Source organism: Lipophrys pholis (genome assembly GCF_963383615.2).
Source record: "Lipophrys pholis genome assembly, chromosome: 1".
Taxonomy (NCBI): Eukaryota; Metazoa; Chordata; class Actinopteri; order Blenniiformes; family Blenniidae; genus Lipophrys; species Lipophrys pholis.
The window spans coordinates 9,204,592-9,224,900 of record NC_137635.1 but is presented as its reverse complement, the minus strand read 5'-3'; the positions used below and the strand labels follow the sequence as shown (position 1 = coordinate 9,224,900).

The window sequence follows — 20,309 nt, the reverse complement described above, 5'->3', positions numbered from 1 at the left end:
TCAACTCCTTACGTCAGATCGGCATTACAGTTTTTACTCGCTGATTTTTTTAAAGGTGCCTTCATTGTATGTTCATCACTCTTTCCCAACTGAATCTGTCGGTTTTGCAGGGTTTACTTCGTCTTTTAAAGCAATTTCATTGCTCACTATTTCCTACAATAGAAAGAAGGGTAAGTAAGTTTTGGAAAAAAGTGCACCGTTGGACTTTTCTAACTTCGAACCATATTCTAAATTGGCAGCATTCACCCCAAAAATGCGTTTCTGAAATATTTCCAGACAATATAGATTTATAATAGCTGTTCTTTCGTGAAGCGGGTCTTAGTATGTGTCTATGGAGATTGTATGGTTGTAATCGATCCTATTAAGGTTTCATTATATATCATGAACACAGAAATTCATTCTTATAAATCAACAGCCGCGCGTATTTACGCACGCGTAAGATGTGCGCAATAAGTTTTCAGACACTTCCTTTGGAAGATGACAAAGGTTTATTGTTTTACAGAGTAAGCAGTCTTCAAAAGTGACTGAACACGGGGTCGCTTGAACATGTTAAAGTATAGAGGATGGAGGTTGAATGACAACTATAGAGCCTTTAGGAGAATCTTGCTGACGTCCACCGCTTGTGGTCTGCACATTGTAAAGGCTCCACAATGCTCACCATTCAAACACTTGTATTCGCAGTGTGACTCGTGCACTAAAAACACTACACAGGAGTTCAACTGTATGTACACGTTTCCCTTCAGCAAGATCTCACTCAATGGAAAGTAACTGTTATTAACGCAGTGGAAAGCTCACAATCATTTCTACAGCTTCTTCGGGCGATGAGGAGAAAACTACCAGTAAAAACAGCAGAAGTTTGTATGAGACCTTACAAAAATAATACATATACGAAAACATTTCCTCAAGTATGTACAATGACTTGTGTCTGTCAGATAGTGTCCGTTCACTTCTTCTTTGAGGCTTTGGCTGCCTTTTTGGGCGTCTTGGCTTTGGGCTTGACTGCCTTCTTTGCTGGTTTGGCCTTGGGCTTGGCTGCCTTGGCTTTCTTCGCTGCCGGTGCTTTCTTGGCTTTTACCGGCGTCGCCTTCTTCGCCACCTTCTTCACTTTCTTCGCTGGTGCCTTCTTGGTTTTCTCGGGCGTCTTGGTCACCTTCTTGGGTTTGGTCGCCTTCTTGGGTTTCGGCTTGACAACCTTCTTTGGCTTGGCCGCGGGCGCCTTGGGGGGCTTTTTGGAGTCCTCTGGCTTGGCCAGTCTGAAGGATCCGGACGCGCCGGTGCCTCTCGTGCGGCGCAGGGTCCCGTTGAGCACCAGCCTCTTCAGAGCCAGCTTGATGTGCACATCGGCGTTGTCGCCCACCTTGTAGTTCTTCCTGACATACTTCTGGATGGACTGACGGGACGCTCCGCTCCGGCTCGCGTCATGAACGATCGCCGCTTTGATCATCTCCGAGTACTTGGGATGCTGCGGCTTCTTGGGCTTGGATGCTTTCTTGGCTTTAGCCGGAGCCGCTGACGTCTCTGCCATGGCCACTTTGTTTTAAGTTGACAAACAAGTCCCGGAGGTGTAATTCAACCCGGTGCGCTGCGCTGGCTCGTCGGTAACAGACAAACACGCGTGAAGCCACAAATGAAGGCTTTCTTCTCAAAGTCCCACTTATTCTTAAAAAAAAAAGCTTCTTTTTTTTAAATAAATGAAACGACATAAAAGTCCTCCACAAAAAGTGACGCGTCTGTCCGCCGGATCACTTAAGTGTCTTATTCCACAGGCGCTACACTGAGCCTATGAAACCTAACTGCGGACGTGATTGAGAACACCAACTGCCAGCAGCTGATCTAGCGGAGTCCATGGAACTGGCGCGGTCCTGTTTGTGTTTCTTCATCCTCCATCTCCGGTGAAATATGGAGCGTGTGGCCGGGCTGGGCTCCGCAGAGCCCGCCGGGCCGGTACCGGAGACTTTGGGCTTCACGGTGACCCACTTGTTCCGCGTCTCCGCCGCCAGACAACAACTTTTATTCCGGGAAAACCAGCTGGAAGTAGCGCGTGCCGCCAACAATTTTGCACAATTCGCGTTAAATTGACCCAAACAGACGGAACCTGGGGGCAAATCTCCGCGTGCATGTGAAAGTTGAATCTATGCTCGGCCGGGAGCGCGCGGCTCGCGCATCGCTCCACTCCGTTTTTCCTTTTAATACATCGATACATTTTCACAACTAACACAGTCCGGCCATTGACTTTGAGTGACGTGGTCGAGATTATTTACTGTTAAACCTCATTTAAATGAAATGTCACGGTATGTAAGTGGCAGGTGACAGTCGGCACGGGCACGGCGGTGAGTTTAAGGTGCGGGGCGCTGCGGGGTTCTCGGGGTTTTGCCCGTTTTGGGGCAGAATTTGTTATAACTGTCACTATGGCAGTGGCCACTCGAGCTCCATTGTCAGGAAAGTTGCCAACACCTTCAAAGATCAAGGATCCTGATGGCGGGTGATAAAAGTGACCCCATTATTAGTGGCGGGGGTCTCAGCTGCGGAGCTGCGGTGTCCAGCTGTGCGGGGGGGCTGCGCTCCTCCAGGACGGGACGCGATGATGCTTTTCTTTTGTTCAGGACCTGGCGCATCAGAGCTCCACCAGGCTCACCTCTGTCATTTCATTTTCTCTCATCATGATGAGGATGTGTGGGTTCGGTCCCCACCATCACCCCCCCCCCCCCCCCCCCCCAAAAAAAAATCTAATAAAAACAACAACAAACAAACAAACAACTTTCCACGGATCCTCCTGCAATGTTTCTGGTTTTAACATCAGGTCTGTTGTCCCTCCCTGAAACGCCATTTTGATTCCTATAAGTCACAGCCACTGAAAGTAGAGTGTTCTCCGGACTTTGGTTATCAGTTATTGTGGAACTAGTTTAGGATAATGAGCAGATTTTAAAACCCCTCCACGTCAGTCGGCGGAGCAAAACGTGGTCAGAGGAGCAGGTCGGCTGTCAGAGAGCAGGTCGAACACTGCAGCCTGCAACAGGGACGCGCTTATTGTAGGATCATGTAATTATAGTAAAACACTGTTCCTCCTCTCCATCAATCCCACCTTAGTGTTTTATATTAACTGTCACTGGTAAACAGCCTCAGGAATCACTAAATAAGTACAATGAGCTGCTGATGGTCTCGCACTGCTCCACCTGTGTCCTCAGGCACTTCATGTTGGGTTGTTGTTGTTGTTGTTGTTGTTGTTTACAGGCTGGTTGTTAACTGGACAGTAGGTGAGTTAGTGAAACCGTGGAGGGGGGGAGGGGGGGGGGGCGTTGTCATGTGGTCCAACTGAGCTGAAGAGGGAGGGGACTGGATGAGACAATGAGTTGGTGAAGGGGTGAATGTCCTTATGAACCTGTTTATAATACAAATAACTGAGGAGGTGGATAAAATAGACTTAGACTGGAGGAAGATTTTAATTTTTTTTTGCAATTGCGCAGTTAGATGATTGTGGGTGTGTGCAGCGGGGTGGGTGTGTGTGTGTGTGGGGGGGGGGGGGGGGGGGGGGGGGTATAAATACTAACTAATGTCTTTGTGACAACATGAACAAAATGCCTATTGTTTGCGACTTTTGTCGGGCCATGTGCAGCAGGAATAGCTGGCGAGTGTCGCCTTGTTGGGGTTTCTCTGGATCTCTGGAGCTTGTTTGTGTCACGTATTATTGTTGTTTGCGGCCGGCGGTGCTCCGTTTAGATCACTTGCACACTGACCCCCCCCCCCCCCCCCCCCCAACCACCCACCACCACCACCCACCACCACCAACGACAGAGGGACGTCCTCCGAGCTCATTTGGCACGCACACGCACACGCACACTTTGAGCACCGGGACGTTATTGACACGATGCGTTCCCTTGTTGCTCTGCCGATTCCTGCGTGAAAATCTCAAACTCTCCATCGGATTCTCTTCAATCCTCCACAGTTGTTCACGACATGCGCTTTTTGTTCCTGGTTTGACGTCCTTGTAAAGACGCAGCTCCTCGGATTAGTTGAATAATCAATTAGTGGAAGCCATTTTGATTTTTGGTTATCGATTGAGGCGCAAAATCACAACGGATCTTTTTTTCTTTGTCTGCATTTTGCATTGAGTGATTTATTTATTTATTTTTAGCATGCCATTTATTAATGCAATCTTGAAGAAAAAAGATGCTGTAACATTTATGTGCAAAAACATACACAAACAAAAATGATTAATTCAACATTCTCAAAGGAAATGTTTACGACATGTTTTGTTCACCACTCATATCTCTGAAATGCTTTCATGTCATAATGCATGACAGATACAGCTTAACCTGAAAATAGTCTGGTTTCACCGTCTTTGCTTTTCTGTATCTTAAATTGTAGAACACAACAATTTAGTACCGTCACCTTGAGCTGAAGTAACATTAATGGTGCGAAAAACCATCAGATTACAGAAAATAAATGGCATTTTTTCAGATGATCAACTCATATTAGACATGTCAAAAACATATGCAGCATACAGATACATACAATTTAAAGTTTACAGTTTAAAGTACAATTTAAATTGTCAGACACTGCATGCATTTGTGAAATATTTCATTAAGAATCACTCTTACATGTTCAAGTGCAGTTTTTTAGTACATTCACAGCCAAAATACTATGTTATATATATATTTATAAAATTCAAAATGTCTGAAAATGGAGTAGGAAGAAGTTTTTTGTTAACCACCAATATCTGTTTTTCCATGTCACACTGTATGCCAGTATGCCATTAACCTGAAAATAGCCTGGTTACTTGTTCCTCACCCACACATCATTATCTGCCTTTCTGAATTTCACATTGTTGTACACATAAATGTCAGAAATAATCCATTTTGTAATGTCGCTGTGGCTCCAAACCCACAGACATGAAATTGCACTGAAATTAATTAAATCTCCCCAAACTATGTGCTTATTTTAAATATTCTTTACTACTAATACCTTTTTGAAACATTTCTGTCATAATACACGCTTGTTTTCTTCTTTCTTGTTTGCTTGCTTTTCTGTATTTCACATTATAGTATCCTTGAATTGCAAAAAAAACAACCGATTCAATAACGTCGGCTCAGGCTGGAGGTAGATCGATTACCTTCTAAGTGCTTAATCCAGAAGATTACTCCAGAAAGCAAAATATGGATGATTTATTTATTCTTTAAACCGACGACACAACACAACACTAAACAAAGCCACAGCCTTCACCCAAAACAAAAACACAATAAGAAACCAAAATATCCAGAAGATCTATTACAACACGTGTATGAATTCTTTTGGGTTCGATGACAGGTTACACTAGACTCCTGCCATCGCAGCCACTCTCTTTATAGATTCAGAATCACAACATAAAACTATTAAAAGTATTAGAAAGACAGCTCACTCTTTAGTGAAGTAGTCTGTTGACAATGTCTACACACTCAGATTTCCACAATTCCGTGTGAAAATATAAAAACACTCCTGCAATTGAACTGATGCAGCTTTGTTCAATTGGACGAGAACAGTGTTAAAGTCTAGAGTATTAAAACATTATAATCGTGTGTGTTGTATATTTATACAAGATAATAATATCACAATGCGCTGCCTATAAACATATATAGATATTTGAAGAAGTCACTGATATACAATCACAGGGTAGGAAGAAAAGTAATTTTGTCCTGAAAAGGAGCCAGAGTGGTGGAGTGGTTCACACTATCACCTCATATCCGTCAAGTAGACTGAAGAACAACAACAACCGAGGCCTTGAAATATTTCAACTATCATCTTTCATTATGGCCATGTCTGATCAGTAGATATGTTCTCTTTCACATACCTCCTCAGCCAGTGTGGGGCTCTTTCATTTCTTTTGTTTAGTTTTTTTTTTTTTTGCTCAGAAGTCACACAGAGAGCAGTGCCAGTGACATTACAAGTGTATTTACAGAAGCGTGTCAAGTGTGTTTTAGCATCGCGCCGCTAAATTTATCTGATGCCAGTTTGTAATTTTAGCTCTCCAAAAACTCTCTCAAGCCTGGTCCTGTCTCTTGGCCCAAAGCATTGTGGGTAACGTCATCCTCCATTTCACTTGTGACGGCTTCGGTTTGCTCCCTATCAGGACTGTGGATCAATTTTCAAAGGGCCCGCTGCTATCCAGCGCTCCATCACACTGTGCTACGGTCAAAGCATTCTGCCTGGGTTGCTTTCATTTTAAGACTGTGGCTTTACTTTGGCTTTAATAAGCAGAACCAGGCTAATTTCAAGAAGCTCTGTGGATAAACTTGGATAATATAAAAGACATTAAAAAGATGAGTAAGAACCATATCGATTAAAAAGTCGGCAGCTCACATGGTGTCGAAGGCCAAAGAGAAAAAGTGCGTTTCAAGGCTTGCTTTAAAAACAGACAGAGACGAGTCCGTCCACAGCTTCAGGGCAATGACTACAAAGACGCAGTCCGCCCTCGGCTTACGTTGGTTTTTGGCCTGAATGAGCGCCGACAGGGAGGGAGCGACGCGGCTGCTGGATCCTAAAATGAACAGGCAGCCAGTGCAAAGACGCTCAAGCTGGGGAGATATGTTGACGTTGACGATATGTTGTGCTCCGGTTAAAAGATGAGCAGCGGCGTTCTGCACCATCAGGAGGTCCATTGCGATTGACCAGCCGATTCGCAATAAACGCTTGGACCACCGATTCAAGGTGTTTCCTTTAAGGCAGAGGCTTCGTTTTGTCCAGCGGTCGCAGGAGGAAACAGGTGGACTTTACAAGGTCCGGATCCATTTTAACCTCAAGATTCATGATGAGAGGTTTTTGAGAACTTGGCCAAATAACCCAGATCTATAGGGTGGTCCCCAGTGGTGTCACCAAAAACCATCACTTCTCTTTTTTCACTAAAGTTTAAAAAGTTCTGTGCCATCCAGGCTTTTAAGAAACATGGCTCCTTCTTTGTGAGAAAAGAAAAAAGGCCTAACACGGAGCCTTGAGGGCCCCCACACAAGAGGGGCACAGTAGAGGATGCCGAATCACCCAGGCTGACCCGAAAACCGCCAGTGTAGTGATGTGGGAAATACTTCTTTAAGCACATACACTACCGTTTCTTTGCTATGTCTTGTCACAGTATTGATTTGTGCAGAAAACAGGCCTGGAGCGTTGGCAGTGAGCAGAATATCTCTGGAATTCATCGAACGTCATGAACACACTTCCATTCGGAAAATAAAAACGGAGCTTGATGACTATGCCCTTGGTGAGCTTTAAAAATGGAACAACAATGATATTCTCAACAAAATCATTTATAAAAAAAAAAAAAAGAGAGAGCATGTTTTGTAATTAGGTTTTAAAAATATGATAATGCATGAAAGTTTTCTGAAAACACCGTGTGGGTCGAGCATGATGCTGATGTCTTAGTGGAATTGAAATGTGTTGCTCTCTAAGACTGAAACGCACAAACTCGACTTCACAGCTGGTCTGGACGTATCGAACGCGTTGTCGGATAAGACGCTGAACCCCAAGTTGCGATGAGACAGTATGACGTGCTATATAAGTAAAAGTTAATTTCCCATTAAGCACTGGGCCAAAGAGCTTTTCAGGGTGAGGAGGTAGATAATCCACATCCGCAGCCAACTGTGATCCTAATGCCACATGCTTAGGAAGTATAACTCCACCTAGAATCGTGCTGAGACTTCAGTGTTTTCACTTTTGTTGTTTTACTTTCTGCCGTATCACTGAAGCACAGAACCTGAACAACTAAAGGACTGTGGTCAGCACATGCTTCAAATACTCCAGTTGGACGGTCCCCCTCCCTCTGTGCACTTTTCAGGACGTCAGCTGTGGTCAGGATGGAGTGCAGCTGTCCACCAGCCGGACACAATCAGGAACTGTCCACCTCTTATTGATTGGATCCACACTGAAGCAGTGACGTTCTATGAGTCTATAAGACGCAGTTGCTCTTTGGCAGGCGGTGGCGTGAATGCTCCCCGGACAGGGAGCAAGCAAGTGGGGGCCATGTGTCGACGTTTGACAGTTGGTTGTCCGAGCAGGTGTCTGTGACCAAGTGTTTCTAAACGGAGGCCACCAGTTCACTGAGAGAACGTCTCACTGTTCTCCGCCCAAAAAACGTCCGCGAGTCATCTCCGTATGAAGAGCAGGTCACTATTTCCACAGTCTCAGCTGTCAAAGCGGCTCTCGCGTGACGTTCTCGTCGGTGGACCAGGTCTGTGAGCCGTCAGTCAGACGAGCAGACTCCCTCAAACTACCGTCAACTCACAGCTCAAACAACCGTTAGAACCGCAATTAGAGTCTTTGAGTTTTTTTCATTTACAAGAGACACAGAATCACATTCCGTTCTTCACCGATGCGTCGCTCTTTCGAGGAACGCTACATTTAGCCTTAATCCCGACTTCACCCTCTGCCCCTTTAATACACCGAGACTTAGCTGGACTAACACAAGCTGCTGCAACAGCCAACCAATGGATATTTACACTGGGGAAAATGCCCTTCGAACAAAACACACAAAATGATTTCAAGCTGCTTAAATAAGTGGAAAGAAAATCTGCCAATAGCACAAGTGAAAAATGTCTTGGCAGGATTTCTTAAAATAAGATGTGATTTTGAATATTTCGATCTTAAAATTAGCAGGGAAAAGATATTTCTATGTTATATTTCACGGGTATTTTCACATTTGGTGTTTTAGAAAAAGCCATAAATGCTAAACTTAAGACGATCTATCTTGTACAAATAACAGCTCACCTTGAAAAATGGATGACATTTAAAATGCAACTTAAAACAAGATCATTTCGAGATAGTTTGATTTAACAAGATGTTTAAGATGCATTGTCTTAAAACAAGTCCCGCTTACTTGTCCGGTGGATTTATCTTAAATCAAATGAAATCAGACATTTTGACTAAAATCAAGACTAATAAACTTGGTAAGAGTTTTGAGTTTTTTTGCAGTTTTGCATTTTGTGTTTTAATTATTGCAAATAAAAAATTCTTTCAAGAAATTTCAGCTAAACTAGTCATTTATATCTCAAATGAGCAAGGAAGTCTTTCTTCACTCAGTTCTATTTAAAACGTGACTAAACAGACTCTCTTCAGTCTCATCATTTGTTCCTTCCTTGAAGTAATTTTTAAGGAGTTCTGGGAAAATCCAACCCGTCCCAGGCTGCGGCTGACTTCTGATCAGAGCGTCACCAACAGAGGGCAGTGGCAGCTTTAAAGAGGAGATGTTATGCGTCGTTTGCTCTCCACGTTGTACTTGCCTTGGCAAAAAACATAATGAGCATTGTGATTTAAAGAAGGGAAATGTGTGCAATATTCAGTACATTAGCATGAAGTAGAAACGGTGCTGTCGATATAAACATGCAGACATTTGGCTGATAATAAGTAATCCTGTGGTATCTGATGTTTTAGGCCCTGAAATGAAAGAAAAATATCTCTGTAGCATGGTGCTGCAGAAATAATACGAGCTTTATTGTTTGCCTGCCGTGCAGCGTGTTGTCATGCTTGTAATAGTGAAGGAGCAGCACAAGCTATGTCCTAACCGGGGACATGTATGGAAGCGCTTCAGACTGAGATGTTGCAGCTGCAGTGTGAAACACCAGAGGTCTCTCCACGCTCACGCGTACTCTGAAAGCCTGAGCTCAACCCAATAAGTAGTGGCATTGAAACCTTATAAATAACTGATGTTTGATGGATGGATATGAGACGTTGGCGGGATTCAGCTGACCCAGTGCCCCCATATTATAAGAACTGATAGGACTTAAACTGCATTAATCATCTTCCAAGTGGCTTTGTGTTCTCCAGATAGATCTCTGTGATTCCAACCTCCTTCCTCTCACTCGCTCCTTCCTCGTCCTCCCCTCTTCCATGTTCTGTCCCCCAGAGATCTTCTAAGTGGAGCAGTTTGGATCATAACTGTGTCACTCAGTGACCTGATTCATCTTTCTGCCATTTTTCATGGCGCGGGTGATTCCCACTATTACACACTCACTGGCTCAGGACTAAAGAACCATCCACGTTAACTCTCACGATTAGCAGATTCAAGAAGGTTCTAGAAGAACCCCGTCGAGAACGACCTGTTTTTAAGTATTTGGACAACAGAGCCCCAGTGTGACAGTGGACGCTGACAACACACTGAATACTTTAACATTTATCTCTTGGCGAGGTGCTGTGCTTACATCTGATTACACTTATATTTACTTCCAACTGTGGCTGTTTGTTGTTCTGCTTTCTCTGTTCTGTTACAATAATGCTCCTCAGGCTGATTTCGAGTCTCCACCTCGCTCTAATGTCCACACTGACATATCATCAGGTACTGATGTGGCTCAATCCTGCCGGTCACCCACAACAACCAGTTTAATTAGGATTTTTATGAGGTAATTTCTTCTTATTGCTTTCTGCAGTACAACTTACAGCCTCCCCTAAAGGGAAAATACATTAAATCCGGCTGTGTATTTGTCTGATCATGGAGTACTGCACACAAGCTCAAAAACTCGTACCTCCAAGTAGCACTTTGCATTTTAATGCAAATATGACGCCCTATTTAGGACTTTGTGATTGATTATCTGAATTATTTAAAGGTCCTCCAAGAAATGGTACTCGGCTTTCAAGACTCCAGACGAGGAAAATAACCAAATGAGCCACAAATCCTTCTGCACATTTCCAATAGCAACCTATAAAAGTGCAAAGGATCTCTCTTTTTTTTTGTTTTTCACTGAAGTGCTGCACCTTGTGTTGCTCAATACTATTGCCAGAATGAAAACCTCATCCACATACGTTTTATTTCACCTAGTTGTTCCTCAGGTGTATATACATGGTGCAATAAAAACAAAAGGAAAATCCACCTCAGCATGCCATGATTGCAAAAGCATTTCATGTCTGTATGCTTCTTTTACCTGGGGAACGATAAGGGCTCCGAGCTGAGCGTACAAGAATCTACTTTTTTATGGCATGTTTGATGGGCGCTCATCCTAAACTTTTGAAGTTACTGTTTGTTATTATGTGAGGCTTAATATATCACACGTGTTTACACATCGGTGGTTACTAATATAACTGCCGCAGAGATATAATCTGGTATAATCTGGTGATCCTGGTGACAAACTATCCAGACTGAACGTATTCATATAATGCTCAGAGCAGGAGGGGTCAAACCCATTTTAATTCTGGGCCACATGCAGCCCACTTTCCGCCTGAGTGAGCCGGACCAGTATTAGTGTCATGATAACCTTTAAATTGAAACTTTAAAAGGTTTTCTTTGTTGTGATGCAGAGTTTAATTGATGGAATGTGACAGTCTCAACGTAAAGCCAATCTTAATGAAACATTCTGGTGCAAAATACAGCGAAATGTCAAAAGAACCTCTCCTCTAGCTGTTGCATTATGGGTGTTTTTACAAGCTCACCCTCACATCTTTCATGGCAGCATCACCGATATCTAAGCTCGGTTCTCAGTGTTGTGTTGTATCCGCTGTTCTTAAGAAATCTGTGTAAAAAAATCGGTTTTGTTTTTAACTATTACAATTGTCTTGTTGGTTTGGCCGGATTGGAGCCTCTGGTTTTGGTCCATAGGTTTAGAGGAAGACTGAACCAGTGGGTGAAGGGAGTTATAAGATTATCTCAAATATACAGGAATACACATCCATTGTTCACCTGTGAAATTGAGTTTAAATTGTCCAAATTGTACCAAACATTACGTACCCCACCGAATAAATTAACATGTATGTGAAAAGCCTTAGTGGTGGTGGAACTTATATATTATTAGGCCACACTGAATTCAGACCTATAGGCTATGCAACCAAATCTTTTTCCTGCCTTTGTCTCACTGGCAGACAATAATACTCGAATACCTTGCCTCATAAACCTCGAGGTCATTAAGATGGAGGCGAAGAAACGGAAAGGAGGCAAACTGGTCATCTAGTTAATGTGCATTCCTGCCTCTCTGAAAGGCCTTGTTATTCACTCCCTGCTCTCGCACGGAGGCCCGGCTGGCCGCTGTTTTGTCTGCCGCTCGCGGGTCTGGTTAGAGTGGGTTTGTCCCGCCGCCTGCGTCCAGCCACCAGAGCTGAATGGAACATGAAGGGTTCAGTCAGGCTCAAGAGGGGCCGTTCAGCCAGGGACGCTGCAGGGTGCAGAGACAACATGGCACAGGAGCGATATCTCCCTCGGTTAGTCATCTGTGTATGTCACTCGGTGGCAGTGTAACAATAAGAGTGATGCTGGTGTGGACCTTTGATGGACCCGTGACCCCGCCTGCCATCTTTTTCTTTCATGGTGTACCTGTCCCTGCCGCTAGTTTAGTTGATGTAGGACATTTACCATTTTCATGTTATCTGATGACTACGTGGTAGACCATCGATTTTCTTTAACAGTGGCCACAGCACGCAGAGTTTTCATACAATTCAGTTGTCTGAAGGGGGCTTTGTGCATTTTCTTTTCTTTTTGCACAGCGGGTTTTTTTTTTTTTTTTAATTCATGGTATTTCTATCATTGTTTGATGGGAGTCCTCTGAGGTTACCAAGGCAACAGTTGAATCCAGCTTTATTTCTTATTTCTGCAGTTCTTTCAATCTGTCTCACTTATTGCAGTTTGCAAATCCTCCAGCAGTGACCTTATAATTAGATTCGTCTTATTCATGCGCACAACTGCAGAGTGTTGGAGGCAAATTAATTCTTAACATTGATTAGTGTTGGAATAAAAGACCGCACACAGCGACTTCAGTCTTTTCACACAGAAAAGAGTCTTGCAGTTCCTATAGACTTTGTGGGTCATTAAGGTTTTGTTCAAACAGATTGTGTTAATTCGGCCTTATGAAAGGTGACAAAAGGAAATTCTGGGAAGTTTGTCCTGTTCAAGGTGGCTAAGCTTCCTATATTTAGTAATAATACAATAAACCCTTTGCTTCAAATATTCACAATGAGCTTTCTTACATCAATGCTCCAGGAGCAAATGAAGGCTGAAACATCCGGTGTATTCACGGTATAAGTGCAGACAGAGGCACAGTTTGTCTGGGATCCGGAGTTACACTGCTGATACTCGGATCTCTGGGGAAACAGCGCAGAAGAAAAGAAGTCCCCGCTTCAAGCGTGTCTAGTTGACTGGTTGAAGTCATCATCAGGTCACACGTTCGCCAGCGTCCTCGACGAGAGAGCAGTTAAGGCAGTGATGTGCATTGAGATTTATACCTCCCTTCAACTTCTTCCACCCCCCCCCTTATTGTCATTGTCCTGAGGAGGAGGGGTCATTGCGGATTTGTGCAGAAAGAAAACACCTTATTTAGCAGCCTCTCAGAAAAAACTGCCGCCCACATGAACCCAGACAATCTGGCTCTCCATCATTTGTGTGGTGTAACTGCCTTGTTCTCAGCATGACACCTTCTTATTATGCACCGTATTAACATAAAATGATACTTTGTCCCAGTAATACCTGTAATGAATGATTGTGTTGAGGATTCTGGCCCCGCGTCGTTGTTGGGGTATGTTTTTGAGCTCATTGGATAATCCAGCCATTTCAACCCTTTAATTCAATTTGAGGTTTGTGCCTGTGCTTCTGGAGGAAGTGTGCTTGATCACTGCAGCAGTCCATGCAGTGTACACACACGCACACACACACACACACACACACACACACACACACACACACACACACACTGATGGGAAGGGCTGCACAGCAGATTTCTTGAGGGACCACCATCATCATCAGTACCATTAGTAGTTTAATGCATCTGGTGCCGTTCATCCTTAATATTAACAGTGGGATTCAACCATATGTCTGTGTGCTGGTAGCTTTTGTCTTGTTTACAGTGTGTGGGTTTGTGTGTGTGGCTGTCAGTAACAGACGAGACTTGTGTATGGGGGCGGGGGGTGGGCTCGTCTGTGCCAGTAGTAAGCGCAAAGCCGCAGTGGAAGCCATCCTCTGCTCCCTCCCTGAGACGCCTGACTTGTAGAGAGGGCGAAGAGCCGCATCCCCTGGCCACTCCTTCGCCTTCTGCAATTGGAAGAGCGAGGCCACCTCCCTCCCCTGCCTCATTGGTATGCAGGCGATGCGGTGTGTGTATGAGGAGAGGGAAGAGCGAGAGAGGTAGCAGCCAGTGCAATGGGATAGAGGAGAGCGAGGAGGAGGAGGAGGCGAGTGAATGAGAGCTGCTGGGTCTGCCTTTGCCTGCCTGTCGTCTGCTGAAGCTGGGTTTACCACCGCGCCACGCTGCACTGGCACAGAGCGGAGTCACGGCTCGTTTGCACCACCGACGCACACACAGCACCGGCTGTTACCCTGGCGACACCAGCAGCTGCAAGGAAAACCAGGGACCGAGCTCACCGGTGGCAGTGTGGGGGCACGGCAGCAGCAGCGGCGCGGCCCGACACACGCTACAATTTAGGCACCAGCTGCTACCAGATCATACCCCTCATCCACCTTATCACAGCCTCTCCAACACCACCACCACTCCTCCCTTGCTCCTCCCTATGCCCTTGTCCTCGGCGGCTCCTCTCACCTCCCTGGCCAGTATATGGATAGAAGCTCCCTGTTTCAGCTCATACAAGAGCAGGTAAGCGAGCAGCGGTGGAGGTTTCTATGGTTACAGGCTCCTGGCCACCTCGCCTGTCTATCCAGGGACCGAGACATGGAGACTGATGGTAGGACTGTTAGCAGGGGCTGTTTTGCGGGGACAAATTGAGAGCTTGAGACAACATGACAGACGCCCAGATGTGAGCATCGTGGAGCCATGTTGGCCCCGAGGATGTGAGGTCACATCACGAGCCACAATGACAGAGGACCTTCATGTCGCGGTTGAAAGAAAAGATGAGTGAATGGATGTGTGGACTGGTGAATGGATGTGTGGACTGGTTGATGTTTATGTGCAAAATGAAGGGAATGTGCTCTTTATTCTTGCAGTGGTAACATGCAGTATGCAGCAGTCTTCCTATGTGTGTGTATGGACGTGTTCACCTGGGAGTTGTATTTTCAGTTCCTTCCACACACCCAGTCTCATCGTGTCTCTGTCACAACAACCAAAGATTACAAGATGATCCATTCTTTTGTTTTTAGGGGTCAACCCACTAATTCCATGGTCATTCTTTAAAACGGAAGCTGCTATTTAGGGCTGATTTTTTTTTCGGTCTTCAAAACACAGTCTTGGTTGCCATATTTAGGAAAGTCAAACACATTTCTCTTGACATCTGGTTTCTTTCAGTGCTTAAGCCATATTTACCCTCATTTTTGGTTTACCGTTTCCAAAATGAACAAACCAAAATGGTTTGAGGGCAAATTGATCCCAAAGCATGCATGTATTTGTGTTGTGCTTCCTGTAAACTTTTTTTCAACTCGTCTGTCTGCTGATTGGGAGAGTGCACTGGCCTTTTGGGGGGTTGGTCTGATTGACAGATAGATTGGGCAGTGATTTTGTGCAGGAGGGAGGAATTGATTAGCTGCTGCAGGGTTTAGGGGTCACGAGTGGCCCATCAGCAACACATCAATCAGCTGACTCTGGAGAGTGAGGAGATGTGTGTGTGTCTGCGATATGTGCACAGTTGCATTTTATGAATGTGTGTGTTTTCATACCAAGTGGAGGAAGCCTGTGTGGGCCGAGTGAGAAGATGCTTTGTGGTCACACCAGTGAGTCATTTACTGTGGAAGCACTTTAGCGATAACTGCTCGGCGAAGCTTCAACAATACGTTTTCCTTCATAGACAGATTTTAATGTGGTTTCAAAAAGGCTGACTCATCTGTGTCAATATCCATTTCCATGTGGCAGGTCCTTGGGCTACAGATGAAGCCAATACTTCCACATTTAAATGGCTGGTTGTTTTATTGATTGCAGGGTTTATTTTGCTTGTGTTCATATACGGCGTTTGAAAGGCCACAGTTGAGCAGGCCTCAGTCCTATTAGGCTCAAGTCTGGACCAAATCACTCACAGTGGCTGACAACAGGCCTTTTTACACCTTTGGGACTCCATGCAGCGGCTTTGATTTGTGAGAGGTCTTTCTAATTGAACCAGAATCGAGTGATATCTGCCAATAGCTTTTTGGACAGTGAACAGGCAGGCATGTTTTTTTTTTTTTGTTTTTTTTTAAACAAACCCTGCTGCCTCTTTAAATATTGGCCAGGTTTTTCTCATCTTTATCGAGGTGAAAGCTTTGCAGGTTATGCCTGGTGTTGTTACCACTCTGCCCTCCACACTGATGTTGTCACATTCAGCAGAATCAGACCTCAATGGCCACAAAATCCCACCAGCTGCTGAACAAATCCACAAAAGCTTTTGGAGGTCAAGTGCTTTGCTTCAAGGTGTTGTCTGTGTAGTCATTTGTAAAAGAAACGTGATTACGAGGATACAAACTCTGTTTTTTTCAGATTCTAGAGTTATGGATCTGCAATCTTGCACTTCCTTGAAATTCAAACTATGCACAAATAGTGAAGAAGTTTCAGCATGATAGTTTATTTCTTGGCTGTAACGCTTCTTGTCAGTAATACTTATAATAAAACCCATATACTTTGCTTTAGTACCATTCAAACAGATGCAATAGTTGTGTGTAAGTTCTGTTAGTCAAACATATGTAAGGTTTTAATTAATTGTGCCTTGCTGAAGTTTTCCGAGATTCTTTTGAAATATCCTCATATACGCCGAATCCGCACGAGTCACTGCAGGCCTGCGAAAGAGAAAGGATATTGCAAGTCTGTCACACTGAACCACATGAGAATGCTGCAGGGAGGAGAAAAAGAGAACGCAACAGTGGCAACACGAGTGGGTTTATTAGTCTTTGTCTGCGGGAGGTTGCGATGCTGAGCTCGGGCTATTTCTGGCCTGTGCAGCCTCACACATATGCTCATCATCAAAACATGCACGCACAAAAACTCTGGTGCCGCCTCTGTTTGCAGGGCCACTGATAAGACGACTGGACGGGGGGGCACAGCCGGCCGCTAAAGTGTGCTAACAATAGCTGGTCTAGAGCGCCCCGTCCCTCAAAGAGTTCTTATCAGGTTTATTTCTATCTCAGCCATAAGGACATTGGGGTTTAGGATGTTATTTTGACACATTCATGCCAAGTACAGAGAATAAACCTACATGTATACTACCCCTTTTTCTCGTTTTCGTTTTTTTTAAGCCAATTCACAGCGAGCTTAAAGAAGAAAAAAAAAAGGCCTCTGGCTATTTGTACTTGTCTCAGTCAGTTTAGTTAGAGAGTTGTTTGCATTAAGGGAGCGTTCATTGGATGTCTCTGTCCCTTTACTTGATGAGAGTGAACGGCTTGGATCAAGAGGGCAGTTCCACAGTGGAAAACATGTGAATACAGCAATAGTTAGAGTGCAGGAGAACGTGCTTTGTGATAATTAGAGTCACCTGAGTCATTCTGAGGGCAGCAGAGACGATACAAAGGGTTTCAATCTGATGCCACGCAAACACACACTTAGTGTTAAATGCCACAGCCTGTGCAGATACACCGCTCTACTTGGGGCTGATGGCCCTTTTCAGAAAAGCCAAAAGAGTTTGTATTATTGCCTCTGCAACACAGAGTCACTGTCATTTGGTTGAAGAAACACATCAGTGCTGCATTCCTGACTTTCGAATACTTTTTTAATCCCTTTTTGCTTCTTCGATCAACAAAAATGAGGCAGATTTTGCTTCAATCCTTATAGTCTAGCATCCATTTCATTCATTAATCTTCTATTATTGAATTAAAAAAGACATCATCAAAGTCGAAGCAATAAACTAGGTAGGTTAAGGTTGACGAAGAGCTGCATGTGTGAGAGAAATAGTCTTTTTAACACACAATTCTCATGCTTCCAGAAAGCATATTCAAATTCTGTCCAATCACACAAATCAATTTCAAGGTACTATTTAACCTAACATGTATATCTTTGGACTGTGTGTGTAAACATGATTCCATCTATTCTCTTACTTCATCCAACTTGTCCAAAGGTTAACTCGTTTTACTACTCATGCAGTTCCACCAAAGTTTCAATTCATCTGATGAGGAATTGATCCACACAGGAGCAGATTTTTGTTGCCTCTGACCTCACAAACACTTGACGCTGTGCAACCTGACCTACAGAAGCCAAACTATCAGAGTGTTAGCAATTATCCTGTATTCTGGAACATCCATAAGATTATTATTGATGTATTGTCCATCCTTACCTGAAGAAAAATCTGCATGAAACGGGTGAAATTCATTCATCTTGAGTTTTCACTACAGTGGAATGGGTGCATGGAAGTTGTAACTAAGCTTAGGCATTCATATCTCGTCCACTTCCTGCCTCTTGATGTGACTACAAACGCACGAGTGCTCCATGCATTCGTCCCGCTGGCTTCCTGTCGCAGTAGGAGATGCCGGCTGCGTCTGTTTGCGTCGTGGCTGGAGGGTTCAGTCCCCAGCTCCTGTGGAGCAGACTGATAAGCTGGTCGTTGGCTGGGGTCAGGAGGAGGAGTTTCTGCGCCGAAGGTAATAGAGGTCCCGGGGGTTAACAGTGAGATCATTCCCCTACCGTCAGCATTCCACTCCTCCTTGCTCCCCTCCTCCTCCTCCTCCTCATGCTCATGTACATGTTCCCATCTTGTGTGTTTTCCAACTTGCCCCTAAGCAAAGTTCAAGTGTCTGGAAACTTCCACCGTACATCTCTACAACACTCTTCCTACCTGACTTCACACTGTTTTCCTCCCCCCTTCTTCTCTCGTTGGTCTCTTTGTATCCATCTGCTTTTTGATTTCCCCACTCAAGCATCTCAATTCCTTCTTCCTTTCATCATCTGTTTCTCTCCTTCCTCTTTTGTGTTGTTCTGTTGCCTCTTGAATGCCAATGTGTTGGAGGGGAAGAAAGGGGGAAAATGCAAGAAAAGGATGACACACAGGCGACTGGTAACCATGGAGACGCATGCAGCTTGTCAAAGTGTTACCCTCACCGGTGTTGGATCGCTTCAATAACCGCTTCCTGCTCGGTGCGTTTTCCCTTCTTCCTTCAACCTTTCTCTTTCGCTGATTATCTGCCCCTTCTCCGGCTCATGAACGTTACCAGTCTGTCCAAGGCAGCGGGGGCGGGGGAAGGGGGGGGGGGGGTCGGGAGGAATCTACCCATCTTGCCAACACTCATTCATCTCAGTGTACCTCATCTCGGTAATTGATAACCCTAATTGGCTACAAGAACCCATCCTCCACCTCCGTGTATCCTCTGCAGACACTCTCCCCTGTGTATCGTTCTTCCTCCATAAGGTCAGACTACGAAGGGAAACAGTATCTGTGCAGTGTGACAGCTTAGCGTCAACACTTGGTGTGTGTGAATGTGTGCAGCCATATACAGTGCGGCTCTGCCGTGTTTGCGCTACCGCTGTATGTGTAGCATAGTGATGTGCTGACATATGGAGGCTGACAGTAATCAGACGTCCCCAGTGTGGCTCTCTGTTCCCCCTGTCGGCCCGGTCTGAGCCAGGAGCACATTAGAATCTGATCTATCTCTCCTCTGTGGCAAATGGATGCAGAGCGCTGGAGTGTGTCACAGCTCTCTTATAGCAAAGAGAAGAAGAGGATTCTTTGGCAGACCGCTGGGTTAGGCAAGCAGGCGTACGCCAGACACCCGCAAACCATTTTCATTCTTTGAGCCTCTCAGTTCCGTCCCTGCCTCTCCTCTCTCCGTTCTTCTCGCCTCTCTTCTCATACCATCTCCTCCTTCCACTTTAATTTCATCATTTTTCATTCCTTTCATTTTATCAAGCCACAAACCACCCCCCTCCCTCGCCTTGTCTCATTTTCTACCTCTCGCCTCTCTGCCGTCTCTCTTTTGTGTGCTTGTTCTCCCCCTGTATTCCCTTCATGTCATCCTGTTACACTACGCATCACAAACACTGGAGGTATCTGAACCATTTCACTCCATTCTCCTCAAGGGAAGAATAGGGCCATGTTTTAACAAACATCCATGGAGCACAGAGTTAAGGGGATTATCTAAAAATAGACGTGAGGCTGCTTTCCTTTTCCATCTTAGTTCCTTTTTGTCCGCAAATTTGGTTTTACCCGCTTTATAAAACTGCCTCCTGATCGCTGGCGGTTGAGTTCAGCCAACTAGCTAAGCTGTGTGTCGAGATTACTGTGAGATGTGTGAGGGACAAAGACCCGGAGGGGGATAGTCTATGGGTTTTTCCTGGGATGTGTACACAGTGCTCGTTGTGTGTATAAGAGTTTTCCCGCTGCTGGTGAGAGTTCATGCAAAATTGTAAAAGTATCATAAATCCTCACTCCATAAACCAGCAGTGGGGAGACACTTGTTCTGAGTCAAGCATCATCAAAACTAACCGATTAGTTCCTGCCTCCGCTGTGCTCTCCCAGGTGAGTTGACACATGAGTGATCATGGGAG

At 44.7% G+C, this 20,309-nt stretch overlaps 2 protein-coding genes across 2 annotated transcripts in view; one reads left to right on the top strand and one right to left on the bottom strand.

Annotated features, from left to right (window-relative positions):
• Window positions 1-478: 478 nt before the first annotated feature.
• Window positions 479-1,751, bottom strand: h1-0 (H1.0 linker histone). Its single transcript, XM_080459463.1, has one exon. It carries the CDS (start codon window positions 1,523-1,525, stop codon window positions 944-946), a length of 582 nt encoding a protein of 193 aa, XP_080315589.1. The 5' UTR covers window positions 1,526-1,751; the 3' UTR covers window positions 479-943.
• A 12,281-nt stretch (window positions 1,752-14,032) lies between these two features.
• Window positions 14,033-20,309, top strand: part of rhbdl1 (rhomboid, veinlet-like 1) — a 38,642-nt gene continuing 32,365 nt past the window's right edge. The window contains exon 1 of the mRNA XM_080473587.1: window positions 14,033-14,519. Coding sequence (XP_080329713.1) covers window positions 14,481-14,519 — 39 coding nt within the window. The 5' untranslated portion in view covers window positions 14,033-14,480. The remainder of the gene's footprint in view (window positions 14,520-20,309) is intronic.